At 40.4% G+C, this 11,137-nt stretch overlaps 5 protein-coding genes across 13 annotated transcripts in view; 3 read left to right on the top strand and 2 right to left on the bottom strand.

Moving 5' to 3' along the window:
• Epg5 (ectopic P-granules autophagy protein 5) overlaps positions 1–1,415 on the top strand; it is an 11,203-nt gene extending 9,788 nt beyond the window's left edge. For 2 of the 4 annotated variants that reach the window (XM_026818072.1, XM_026818071.1), the window contains 4 exons: positions 265–496; positions 555–782; positions 845–1,096; positions 1,159–1,415. In XM_026818072.1, coding sequence (XP_026673873.1) covers positions 265–496; positions 555–782; positions 845–1,096; positions 1,159–1,264 — 818 coding nt within the window. In that variant the 3' untranslated portion in view covers positions 1,265–1,415. The remainder of the gene's footprint in view (positions 1–264; positions 497–554; positions 783–844; positions 1,097–1,158) is intronic. The other 2 variants (XM_018033799.2, XM_018033798.2) reach the window with 1 other exon arrangement.
• A 250-nt stretch (positions 1,416–1,665) lies between these two features.
• Gpdh1 (Glycerol-3-phosphate dehydrogenase 1) lies at positions 1,666–4,914 on the top strand. Of its 3 annotated transcripts, XM_018033769.2 has the most exons (8): positions 1,668–1,980; positions 2,541–2,718; positions 2,784–2,924; positions 3,013–3,154; positions 3,222–3,334; positions 3,410–3,640; positions 3,700–3,899; positions 4,773–4,914. In XM_018033769.2, the coding sequence occupies exons 1-8, from the start codon at positions 1,937–1,939 to the stop codon at positions 4,846–4,848; spliced, it is 1,125 nt and encodes a 374-aa protein (XP_017889258.1). In that variant the 5' UTR covers positions 1,668–1,936; the 3' UTR covers positions 4,849–4,914. The 3 variants fall into 3 exon arrangements, with proteins under 3 accessions (XP_026673879.1, XP_017889258.1, XP_017889259.1); XM_018033770.2 differs by lacking the exon at positions 4,773–4,914 and having other exon boundaries at positions 1,674–1,980; positions 3,700–4,008; XM_026818078.1 differs by lacking the exon at positions 4,773–4,914 and having other exon boundaries at positions 1,666–1,980; positions 3,222–3,640; positions 3,700–4,008.
• A 222-nt stretch (positions 4,915–5,136) lies between these two features.
• Positions 5,137–9,904, top strand: LOC108630463 (glycerol-3-phosphate dehydrogenase [NAD(+)], cytoplasmic). Of its 2 annotated transcripts, none has more exons than XM_018033772.2 (9): positions 5,137–5,516; positions 5,654–5,834; positions 8,332–8,472; positions 8,533–8,674; positions 8,741–8,853; positions 8,937–9,167; positions 9,226–9,313; positions 9,372–9,483; positions 9,789–9,904. In XM_018033772.2, exons 1-9 carry the CDS (start codon positions 5,467–5,469, stop codon positions 9,814–9,816), a joined length of 1,086 nt encoding a protein of 361 aa, XP_017889261.1. In that variant the 5' UTR covers positions 5,137–5,466; the 3' UTR covers positions 9,817–9,904. The 2 variants fall into 2 exon arrangements, with proteins under 2 accessions (XP_017889261.1, XP_017889260.1); XM_018033771.2 differs by lacking the exon at positions 9,789–9,904 and adding an exon at positions 9,586–9,723.
• Positions 5,873–7,681, bottom strand: Tpx-4 (thioredoxin peroxidase 4). Its single transcript, XM_026818079.1, has 5 exons — positions 7,496–7,681; positions 6,690–6,846; positions 6,412–6,629; positions 6,246–6,321; positions 5,873–6,177 (listed from the first exon to the last, which is right to left on the bottom strand). Exons 1-5 carry the CDS (start codon positions 7,576–7,578, stop codon positions 6,046–6,048), a joined length of 666 nt encoding a protein of 221 aa, XP_026673880.1. The 5' UTR covers positions 7,579–7,681; the 3' UTR covers positions 5,873–6,045.
• Positions 9,900–10,936, bottom strand: LOC108630468 (complex III assembly factor LYRM7). 3 transcript variants are annotated; one of them, XM_018033784.2, is made up of 5 exons: positions 10,610–10,936; positions 10,453–10,525; positions 10,322–10,392; positions 10,122–10,203; positions 9,900–10,046 (listed from the first exon to the last, which is right to left on the bottom strand). In XM_018033784.2, the coding sequence occupies exons 2-5, from the start codon at positions 10,487–10,489 to the stop codon at positions 9,922–9,924; spliced, it is 315 nt and encodes a 104-aa protein (XP_017889273.1). In that variant the 5' UTR covers positions 10,490–10,525; positions 10,610–10,936; the 3' UTR covers positions 9,900–9,921. The 3 variants fall into 3 exon arrangements, with proteins under 3 accessions (XP_017889273.1, XP_017889272.1, XP_026673885.1); XM_018033783.2 differs by having other exon boundaries at positions 10,633–10,936; XM_026818084.1 differs by having other exon boundaries at positions 9,974–10,064; positions 10,633–10,936.
• Positions 10,937–11,137: the final 201 nt, after the last annotated feature.

Raw genomic sequence — 11,137 nt, 5'->3', positions numbered from 1 at the left:
TTCGTCATAATCAGAATCACTGTCACAATTCATTTTCACTGAGATTAGACGTAGAATGAAATGACATTAGGTTTGTTTAATCGATAACAAAAGCCATCGAAGTTGTAATTACATCATTTTCCGTCTTTTCCGCTCTAGGGCGGGAATGTGCTATTTTGCGCCCGCTAAACACGAGAAACCGAATTTCGCACCCGGAGGGTCAAAAATAAACATTCGATTCATCCTGTTCTATGTTTTACGTATTGTTTATTATACGTTTTAAAGTGTTGGAGGAGGTTCCGCCGTCCTGGGCCGAGGCAATGAGGATTTTGCAATCGGGAGTACCGACACTGAAGCAATCCGTCGCGTTGCCACTGGAAACTGTGTTGGTCAACGAAGGAAAGCTGCTAGCCTTATATTCTATTTTACTGAAACGATTGCCGTCTTGTCAAGACATTAGAGAGGAGGGGATGTTGCTGTCCAGTTTGATGGACTGGATCGCGGCCATAAGACCAGTGTAAATTTATTTACCGGTTCAGATCGTAGATTTATACCGAATACCAATTCTTTAAAAGGTCTTTCCATTTTAGAAACATAGACGAGGAGAAGTTACCGCTTCTCTGGTCGAAAGCTTGCGAGCTGGCTTACAGACAGTGCCTATACAACGATACTACTAAAATAGCCGCGAGGGCGTTAAAAAGTCTGTCCAAATCGTTATTAACGTTCGTCGACGAGGGAGGACAAGGTGGATGGGCGATATTAGACGCTATCGGTCTCAGGAAGAGTTCCCATTTGTCACCACGGTAAATACATGAAGCAAAGTTACATCAGCTGACAGTAATTAAATCCGTTTTCTCATTTCTAGGTGCAAATTCTTATGCCGGGCAACGGCCGTCTATTGCTTGGCTCAGCTGCCCGAGTGTAAATCCTCCGTGGATCAGTTAGTAAGGTACGCGGCCTATTCCCCGGGTGTGGCACCGACCTCGAACTCCGAAACGGACTCCGAGACAGACATCAGGCCGAGCTTGGAGGCAGTGAAGGCGATGCAAGCGCTCGAGGGTCTCTTACTTAATAAACAGTTCGCCGAAGTCAAATGCGACGTGGAGCGCGCGATAAGGTATCTCATTCTTCTCTGTAGTGAAGGGAGTGTAATGAGTTCGTTCGTTCATTATGTACCAGGTTGATAAAGGATCCCGGGAACTCGCTGCACAATGCCACTGCTGTGATCGGAACGATGGCGACGGAAATTTACAATCAGAGATACTTGCACGTTCTGATAGACTAGACTGCTGACGTCACGGTATTGTTAAATGAATTAATAGATATATATTGTGGCTCTTTCTGCCTGAACGATTAGCGGGAGCGCTATATTGTCATATATTGTAATATTATTAAATACGTTGTAATAAATTAAGTAATGTTGCCACGATAATAAATTATTATAAATTGTTCTGATACTCCCTCGCAGGCTTTTCGTCCTCACGGTCCTTTCAAGAGGATCTCTCGTGAATATCTTTGAAAATTTTCTTCGACATGATTCATCAGATGAATCGCTTACGGGTCTGACCCGTAGATTTCATCTTTACCCAAATCTGGCGACCTTGATGGCTTTTTAGTAGTCATTGCATTTTCCATGACGTCAAGATTCGCTCGTATTCGCGCATGCTCACTGGAGAACTATTCCAGATAACGTAAATACACATACGTAAAGTATTTCTATATACGCCAGATCTTGCCTCTTGCCCACCAGACTCACAAGCCCGTAGATATCGATTGCTTCTCAGTTCTCCAGTTCCTCCGTTTCCGTCGCTGCAAACGGTCCCCAAGTACCGAGGTCTTCGTAAAACAAAATTCGAGCCGATAAAAGTAGCTTATTACATAATTCTTCTTTTCCTGAGTTCCCTTCTTTTCATTTCCTTCGGTTTTGCACGTGTATGTGAGTGTAATAATTGACAAGATGGTCGCCAAACACCGTGTCTGCATTATAGGATCCGGAAACTGGTAATTTCTAACGTCTATTTTTACAGCTGATTAAACGTGTCTCCGAGTTCCTAGTTATCGCCTCGTATATTTTTACAAGCAGATTGGAGATGACCTTCGTTGACACGATCATGATTATCTTCTTCCATTCTTAAATTCCATTTTTTGCTCTGCAGATTTTCAGATGATTTTTTCGAGTTCCAATTTAAATGATCATCTGTGAAATAAAAATTATCCAAATTCTTTTCATATTATACTTTATGTTTACATTACTTGGTTTCATAATAGATCAATTTTTCTCTCATCGATTGTAGAAAAATATTGGAAAGAATGTGATAATAAATCCAACGCTTAAGATATGGATCCTAAGTGTCTATTAATCGTTATCACTTATCGAATACCATTCCGAGGTCGTATCTACATACAACAGTTTTTGATGCCCGTAGCCTTGTAACTCTACAGTGAAGTGGATTCGAATCTGTTTGAATTTAGAATAAATTGGTCTTCGACGCAGATTCGAGACGCGTGTGCTTCGCGCGGCCCAAGTCTGCTTGGCTGTATTAAAAAATGCCTAATTTCAGGGGTTCGGCGATAGCGAAAATCGTCGGCGCCAATGCCGCTAAACTGCCGAACTTCGAGGACCGCGTTACAATGTACGTTTACGAGGAAATGATAAACGGGAAAAAGCTAACGGAGATCATAAACGAAACCCACGAGAATGTGAAATACCTGCCGGGCCATCAAATTCCTGAGAACGTCGTAAGTAATTCTCTGAACTCATTTAAAAACTATTAAATGATATAATATATTAATTATGTCCTTAGGTTGCGATACCGGACGTGATAGAAGCGGCGATTGACGCGGATATTTTAATTTTTGTAATACCTCATCAGTTTATAAGTAAAATATGCAGCGCGCTTCTCGGTAAAATAAAGCCGACCGCCGTGGGGATCTCCTTGATCAAGGTATCGTTTGAAACGATTCGTTGATTACATATTTCATTTACTGTCTCTTCTCCGTTCGAGCAGAAGTTAATTTTTATTTCATAATCAGGGATTCGACAAGAAGGAGGGCGGCGGTATTGAACTTATCTCGCACATAATCTCAGAGCAATTACGGATTCCCGTTTCGGTGCTGATGGGAGCTAATTTAGCGTCGGAAGTCGCCGACGAAATGTTTTGCGAGACAACTATCGGTACGTTATTCAAATGAGTTCAAGACCAATTGAAAGAAGTTAAAGAGGTCTCTTTTTTACTGTTCAGGTTGCAAGGACAAAAGCATGGCACCTATACTGAGGGATATGATACAAACATCGTATTTCAGAGTAGTGGTGGTCGAGGACGTAGACACTGTCGAGTGCTGCGGGGCTTTAAAGGTAATGTTCCATTTTAAACTCCTAGATTCCTTCTCCTCCAAATTCTTCAAGACGTTTAACAATGACGTTTCGCAGAATATCGTTGCCTGCGGTGCGGGTTTCGTCGATGGGTTGGGCCTCGGCGATAATACGAAAGCAGCTGTGATCAGACTGGGTCTGATGGAAATGATAAAGTTCGTCGAAATATTCTTTCCCGGTGGAAAGCTTTCGACATTTTTCGAGAGCTGCGGCGTGGCCGATCTGATCACCACCTGCTACGGTGGCAGAAATCGTAGGGTGTCCGAGGCGTTCGTCAAAACCGGAAAGGTATAATTTCTTCTAAATCGAATCTTACGTATCTACGACGGTTTGTGTTCTGTTCTCAGACGATAGAGGAACTCGAGAAAGAAATGCTCAACGGGCAGAAGCTGCAGGGTCCGTTCACCGCGGAGGAGGTCAACTACATGTTGAAATCAAAGAACATGGAGGCCAGGTTCCCCCTGTTCACCGCTATCCATCGAATTTGCATCGGGGAGATCAAACCTGCCGACTTGATCGAATGCATCCGGAACCATCCTGAACACATGTAAGGAAACAAATGCATATACGTATGTACAAGAGTATGTACGAAAGTATGTGTACAAGAAGGAAGTGTTTAAACACGTAGAGAAATTGATTCCGGTAAGTCGGTACGATTCTTGGGAACGTACAAATGTCACAGAATCCCAGAAATTTTTGAAAATTAACGATTTCTGGAGATTCTCTGACGGGCACTTGTAGAGGATTCTAATATTTCTCGAGAGTACAAGTAGGTATAATTAAACAATTCCTTCGTTTGAAAAATAATGTACATAGCACGAGTGTATGTACATAAATATTTGTATATAGACGGTTGAATAATCTGGAGATTGTTATGAGATTGTTAAATGAATAATGGAAACTTGAGGTGCTGGAAGCATCATAAAGTAACAGTGGAAAGATGTTACAAATAGTACAGATGCCACTTTAAAACGATAGTAGAGCATATACATATATATATTGTAAAAGGAGAAAATGTGTTTTGTTGTAACATATCAAAGAAATTTAAAAATAGTCTTATGTAGATCCATTGTAAAAAGAATTGTTTTATGTATTACGGAAGCTAGTATATCTATGTACGTGTACATATATGTATATCAGCGCTTGTTGATTACTGTTGATTTATTAAAAATGATTTATTCGTTAGAATAAACAGTCGCACACTATTCCTGTTAATTGTTTCATCGTTTCCTGGTTTCCCTTTGTTTCATTAACATATACTAATTAATCTTCCTTATTAGATAGTAATTAACATTTTAATTATTTATTTATGTGTTTGTAGTTTAAAGTTTGTGAATTTGGTAATTATAATCGAAGTACGTTAAAAAGAAATCCTTGTTGCTAATTAATTTGTCTTAGGATATTTAATTTTTGGATTCAGGACCCAAGCTAACGCGTTGGCCCAAGAAGAGGAAGAAAACGAACAATTGTCTTGTAGTCTACGATCACGTCTTTGAAGATAATCAATATTTTTATTATTTTGTATTAAATTGAACGGAAAAATAAAATACGCACGTATTCAATTACGACTACAACATATTATGTAAGGAGCAAGCTCGTTCCACGTGTTGTTCGCAAATTGAATAAGTAAAGGATGGTTTAAAGTACGTTGTACTTGGCTAACGATTCCATTCGAGCGTAGCGAGGTAAACTTACATTATCATGATCCGTCATTATCATCCTTTTGAATTATTATTAACTTGCTCGCTAATTATAATTTTGGCCTGTACGCCGGTTCCTGGCGAAATCGCGTGCCGCTGGCCTTGCTCCAGAATTCTACCGGGCAGCTCCGCCAGAAAATAATCTCGTTGCTAAGGTCAAACCGTCAAACCTGAGAATGCGTTGAAGTTAGTCAGTAGGTCGGTCACTCCGTCAGTGAATGTGTCATTCGGTTGATTCGACGGACAGTCAATCCGTCGGTCGACGGATTCGCGGGAGGATTGTGAAAGTGCGACAAACTGATTTTTCGTCGGTCTGTTTTCCTTCGTTTGCCGAGAGCCAGTCTCTTGTTCCGTGTACGCGCCAAACACTTCCATTTAAAGAGGCAAATTCGAAGTGAAAGGAACAGTTTTGAGATGGCTGACCAAGCTAAGAAGAGAGTTTGCATCGTCGGCAGCGGAAACTGGTGAGTTCCTCCAAGTTTCTTTACCCTCCACGCGATAATGAAAATGCAGTGTGAAGTTAAGCATGCTCGTCTTCATCAATCAACGAAGAAATGGATTCGAAAGTAGTTTGAAACGAGATTTTCGTACATGTTCCCAGGGGCTCGGCTATCGCAAAGATCGTCGGTGCAAACGCGATGAAGTACAATAACAAATTCGAGCCACGTGTAACTATGTACGTCTACGAAGAAATTGTGAATGGCCAGAAGCTCACGGACATTATCAATCAACTGCACGAGAACGTAAAATATCTGCCAGGGCACAAATTACCAGAGAACGTCGTGAGTATGCGACACTTTCTCTATCGCAGAGACAGATAACAATATCTCATATTTTTTTATTTCACCATTGCTCCTTTATTCCAAACGATATTATTAACATTAATCCGTCGATCAGTCATCCAAGTATTACATAACAAGCGAAACGTATATGTGACAAAGCGAGCGAGTAACAGAAATAATAGAGTTATGTCATACGAGACGGGTTTATCTTTTACTGATAATTGGTGGTGGTGCGGACGTACACCTTTCCAGATGGCATTGATACTTTGTCGATACCCTTCGGGAATAGCTTCGGTAAATCTTCGTCTTTGACAGTAGGGAGAATCATCACTTTCTCTCCAGGCTGCAAATAAGAAACGCGATTGGACGACCCAATACGATTTCATCTACTCTATATGCAAAATCTCTTACCACCCAGTTGGCAGGTGTAGCCACTTCCGGTATTCTGTCGACTAATTGAAGAGAATCGATCACACGTAGAATCTCAAAAAAAAGACGAAGTACAATGAACGTCAATAATTCTGACACACGATAATTCTTGCTGTACAATATCTGTTTACTATTGCATCGTACTCACTCGACATTACGTCCCGTGGATGTTGGATAGTGCATCGAAAGCCTCAGGCGATGATCGGGGCTAATGATGTACAAGGCTCGAACGGTCATCGCGGTTTCTGGGTCGTCCTTGCTGTCCTCGTCGATCATGTCCAATTTCACAGCCAAGGATCGATCGGGATCGGCGATTATCGGGTAGGGGAAGTCGCCGGGGATATCACGGCAGTACGATTTGATGTCCTATAATGTTTATATTTTAAGTAAGAACTTTAAGAGTCGACCATTGATCCACGATCTTACATTAACCCAATCGACATGATCCTGCAGTTTATCTACGGAGTGGGCCAGAAGTTTCGTGTTTCGTTTCTCGAAATAAGGCTTGTGCACAGCTATTCTGCCCAACTCGGTCGTGCAGACCGGAGTAAAGTCGGCCGGATGAGAAAATAGAACCACCCATCTACGAACATGTTCAAACACTTTAATTACGCCGGTGATAAATAATTGGAATTGTAGGAACGACTTGGAATTGATTTGAATTCATTGTTTCTGTTTAAAGAGGATTCTTTTTCAACAACGCAGTATGCGTCCGTAATAGTCATCTGTTTGCCCACAGATTTCTCACACATCTGCTTCGGACAAATACATGAACAGCCATTACACGCGTGTTAAACGCGCTTTTCAAGGACAATTGTACGAGACCGTAAATAGAGTATTATTGTTATTCTCGTTGCGCTTGACTTTCTGAAACTGAAGGTTGACTACATATCCAAACGTTGACTATGCATTATTTAAAATCAGCTTTAAACGCATTAATCCTTCTTTCAATATCAATTGCAACGTAAGAGAATTACAAGATTAAAACTGTTTGATCAGAATTTGGATCTTGTACTTTCTGCAAAAGAGATATATTCCTGTCATCACGAGAGTCCATACAGTTTCGTGTAGCTTGGAGGTAGTGGACTAACCGAATACGTAGATCCAAGTAGTGGCGAAAGTATGGAAAGTATTAGAGAGAAAGAAAGAGATGAGGACAGCGACCGAAAACTGGTCTTTGCGCATTATGGACTCTCGTGACGGCAGATGTAGTTAAAAATCTTTGGACTTACGAATCTCCCTGCCAGTCGTAGAAATTAATTCGACCTTGCGTGGAGTCCACTTCGAAATTGGGTATTATCGAATTTATCCTCATGATTAATGGATTTACTTGTTCAATCGAGTTGCTGCGCTTCGAAGAGATCACGGAGGATGATATTCTTGCGAATATCTACTGCTCTTTAGTTCGTTTGATACGTGCCTCTTTATATATGGGCGGTTTCCCCTACTACACAGATAATGGTATTATCTGATACGCTGTAGTGGAAGTTGTATACCTAATGATGCCGCCCCTTAAATAGTTATTGAGGGTTTTAAGAATTCACAGAAGGAAAATCGATGTACACAGGAGATGAAAGGGACAAGTTTTAAAAAATATAAATCTGTTTAAATCGTCATATAAAAATCAGCGTCACTATGATAAAAGAAAAAAAGCTTCACTGCGATAAATATTATTACATAAAAATATACAGAATGTCAAAAACTGACGATATGTCGCAATGTTTTGCATACGATTCTCTCATTATGCTGTTATCTTCATTTAGCGCATCCGGTTTAAAAGTGATTGATATCGAAAGCTAGCAATATTGATAACGGAGATGGTTCTGCCAATATCAATAACTATTTTATATGATGCAACGCTCTTGATAATTCGAAAATCCTTTTATCACATCCGGTTACTCGTTACCAGCAGCTCTACTCTGTTAATTATTGTAAACATTAATCTTGGATTCAAGTGTATTTGCAAAGTAATCAAAGAGCGATAATAGAATTTGACAATGAAAATTACAAGAGAATTATCGTTTATCTAGATACTAATTTCTGATCGCCTTCTGGTTTTTTTTTTCAGGTAGCGATACCGGATGTCGTCGAAGCAGCGAAGGATGCCGATATTTTAATATTTGTAATTCCTCACCAATTTATCAGAACACTATGCGCGACGCTGTTGGATAAAATAAAACCGACCGCGGTCGGTCTCTCTCTTATTAAGGTAACAAACCCATATGTTGCACATATGTTGCTCGCATATAAATTTTGGAGTTTGCTTTAGGGATTTGACCGTGGCGACGGGACCAATATCGAACTGATCTCGAAGATAATCGAGAAGAACCTGAGGATTCAATGTTACGTTCTGATGGGAGCCAATCTGGCGAACGAAGTGGCCGAGGAGAAGTTTTGCGAGACTACGATAGGTAAATCTTGATGTTCTAAACCCGATGTAAACAAAGTTCACCGAAATGAAATTCATCTGTTCACAGGTTGTAGAGACAAACGCTTGGCACCCTTGATGAGGGACCTGATCCAGACGCCCAATTTCAGAGTCGTGGTCGTAGATGACTGTGAGTCAGTCGAAGTTTGCGGTGCTCTCAAGGTAATCATTCAAATTCCAATCGATTTGTGCTACATCTTAATCGTGTTCGATTCATAATGACGAGTCTCGATTATTTGTTTCAGAACATAGTCGCCTGCGCAGCCGGTTTCGTCGACGGTTTAGGATATGGTGATAATACGAAAGCGGCTGTGATCAGGCTAGGCCTGATGGAGATGATCAGGTTCGTCGACGTCTTCTTCCCAGGTGGCAAGCTCGCGACCTTCTTCGAGAGCTGCGGTATCGCGGATCTGATCACCACTTGCTACGGCGGTAGAAATCGGAGAGTGTGCGAGCAGTACGTGAAGACTGGGAAGGTACCATCTCGCGTGATAATAATAAGGAATTTATTCCTATCGTGATCGTTCGTTTCAGACCATCAAACAATTAGAAGATGAGCTTCTGAGTGGTCAGAAACTCCAAGGACCTGCCACGGCAGACGAAGTCCACGGCATGTTAAAGGGTAGGTCTTGATATAAATTAAATTATCGTTCGTGAATTAATTGACTTTTCGTTTATAGCAAAGAATATGCTGGAAAAGTTCCCGCTGTTCACGGCTGTTCATCGCATTTGCACGGATCAAATCAGACCAGCTGATCTTCTGGACCAGATACGTAACCATCCCGAGCATGTGTTAGTACTCGCTATTAAAAAAAAACGAAACGGATGTATCCACTTTGTTTCAAGTTGTCCTTACTAACTCTGTCACGGTTTAATTCATATCGCTCTCATCAGGTTCGCGCCGAAAACGTTGTACATGTTCTAAAACGAAAAACCCCTGCCCCGCGTCCATATCGTTCCTTGTTCTACGAAACTGTCCGGTCGAATCAAACGAACAAAATCCCATGTTATGGCGGGATCAAACGGAAGAGGAAAGTATAATTCTAATCGTATTACACTAATTCCAATCAATGATCAACATAAACTGTTTCTTCTAGGATGAAAGTGGAGGGTGCCGAGAAATAAAATTTGTTATTTTCGTCGAGAGAGAAAATTCCCGATCTCTGGTCAAAGTCGAGGACAAAGGAGAAATAAACTGCTAGAAAGAAAACGATTTACTATGGTTTTATTTTATTTCCCGGCTACGTTCTTTGGATTCGTATCGTCTTTGTCCGACCTCAATCCTCCTTTGCAATCCTTTGGCTTTTCTTCGAACACGGCATTGTCCACCAAGGTATCCGGTTGGATCCGTAATTCTAAAATATTTCAAGATTCTTGTTTAATTTAATTACAAACTTGATTACCGATGTTCTCCGTTGATTAAAGTGTACCAAATGTTCCAGATTCCTTTTCCACTGCCTGAATCACTGTTGTCCTTAACTCGTGCTCCACTTCCTCCGCGAACTTGTTCAACTGAAGACCGGAGAAAAATAAGAGGTACAGTTTCTCTTTAAAGTTAAATATATAAATAGCTTTGATCAGTTGCAAAAGCTACTTATACAGGTATATCTTTATTTGATCTTTAATCGACCTCTTGAATGGCTGCAGGATTTGAGACGGTCTTGCACTTCTTGTACTCCTCGTTTATCTTATTCCTTATAACTGGAAGATACATCAATATTATTTTACGTATTCGTTACCATACAGTATATATTCGTATACCTTGCAACGCGAAATCGTCGTCTTGGAACGTTTTCATCCGCGTTCGATGCAGCCTTTTGAAAATGTTCAACACCTGTTTACGAAACAAAAGATCGTTACAGAAAACGATGTTCCATTCTATTTGATAATTTGAACAAAAAGAAAGTGTGACACTTACGTAAAAATGTATAGAAACGTTACCTCGCGACGTAGATTATCACCCATGCCAAAAAATGTTTACCAAGTTTAATCTCGACGTAGGTGTCACGAGCTTAAGATAATGAAAACTGTAGAAATTATTGTCAAAGCATAAGAGGTGCTTTACAAACCATGCCTGCCCAGAGCCACCGGCAAATATAAATAATGCAGGCTAGGTATGTACGATATGTAGAAGGAATTTTACCACACGAGTCAAGTACTCGCTAATTTTAAATTGCCATTTGATAGATTCGAGTTAAATAACAATTACTATGACGTAGTGTTTCATAGAAAGAGATACAGGAATTTATCTCGTCGTTCTCTATAAGAAAGGTTCTATGCAATTTTCCCGTAGAACTAACGGTTTAGGGATTATTGAAGAAAAACAAAATTTTTTGTCAACAGTTCGCCATTTCGACGGTCGGATTTTGTCAACATCAATAAAATGCCATATAATCATATGTAACTTATTAAATATCGAAATTAGAAGAAAAGTGCACTATTTTTT

Source organism: Ceratina calcarata, unplaced genomic scaffold (genome assembly GCF_001652005.2).
Source record: "Ceratina calcarata isolate Rehan_Ccalc_2016 unplaced genomic scaffold, ASM165200v1 scaffold77.2, whole genome shotgun sequence".
Lineage (NCBI taxonomy): Eukaryota > Metazoa > Arthropoda > Insecta > Hymenoptera > Apidae > Ceratina > Ceratina calcarata.
Note: the sequence above shows the minus strand (reverse complement) of the source record. Positions and strands in the feature narration are given on the sequence as shown.

Coding starts and splice junctions, on each gene's coding strand:
- Tpx-4 (XM_026818079.1), bottom strand. CDS start 7,578: ATGAGGATAAATTCGATAATACCCAATTTCGAAGTGGACTCCACGCAA. Junction 6,630..6,689: donor ATCATGTCGATTGGGTTAAT/GTAAGATCGTGG, acceptor TAAACATTATAG/GACATCAAATCGTACTGCCG. Junction 6,178..6,245: donor CTACACCTGCCAACTGGGTG/GTAAGAGATTTT, acceptor TCTTATTTGCAG/CCTGGAGAGAAAGTGATGAT.
- Gpdh1 (XM_026818078.1), top strand. CDS start 1,937: ATGGTCGCCAAACACCGTGTCTGCATTATAGGATCCGGAAACTG. Junction 2,719..2,783: donor ATCAAATTCCTGAGAACGTC/GTAAGTAATTCT, acceptor TTATGTCCTTAG/GTTGCGATACCGGACGTGAT. Junction 3,641..3,699: donor CGTTCGTCAAAACCGGAAAG/GTATAATTTCTT, acceptor TTCTGTTCTCAG/ACGATAGAGGAACTCGAGAA.
- LOC108630463 (XM_018033771.2), top strand. CDS start 5,467: ATGGCTGACCAAGCTAAGAAGAGAGTTTGCATCGTCGGCAGCGGAAAC. Junction 8,675..8,740: donor GTTTTGCGAGACTACGATAG/GTAAATCTTGAT, acceptor ATCTGTTCACAG/GTTGTAGAGACAAACGCTTG. Junction 8,854..8,936: donor AAGTTTGCGGTGCTCTCAAG/GTAATCATTCAA, acceptor TATTTGTTTCAG/AACATAGTCGCCTGCGCAGC.
- LOC108630468 (XM_018033783.2), bottom strand. CDS start 10,656: ATGGGTGATAATCTACGTCGCGAG. Junction 10,526..10,632: donor GTGATAATCTACGTCGCGAG/GTAACGTTTCTA, acceptor TTTCGTAAACAG/GTGTTGAACATTTTCAAAAG. Junction 10,047..10,121: donor AAAGGAATCTGGAACATTTG/GTACACTTTAAT, acceptor GAAATATTTTAG/AATTACGGATCCAACCGGAT.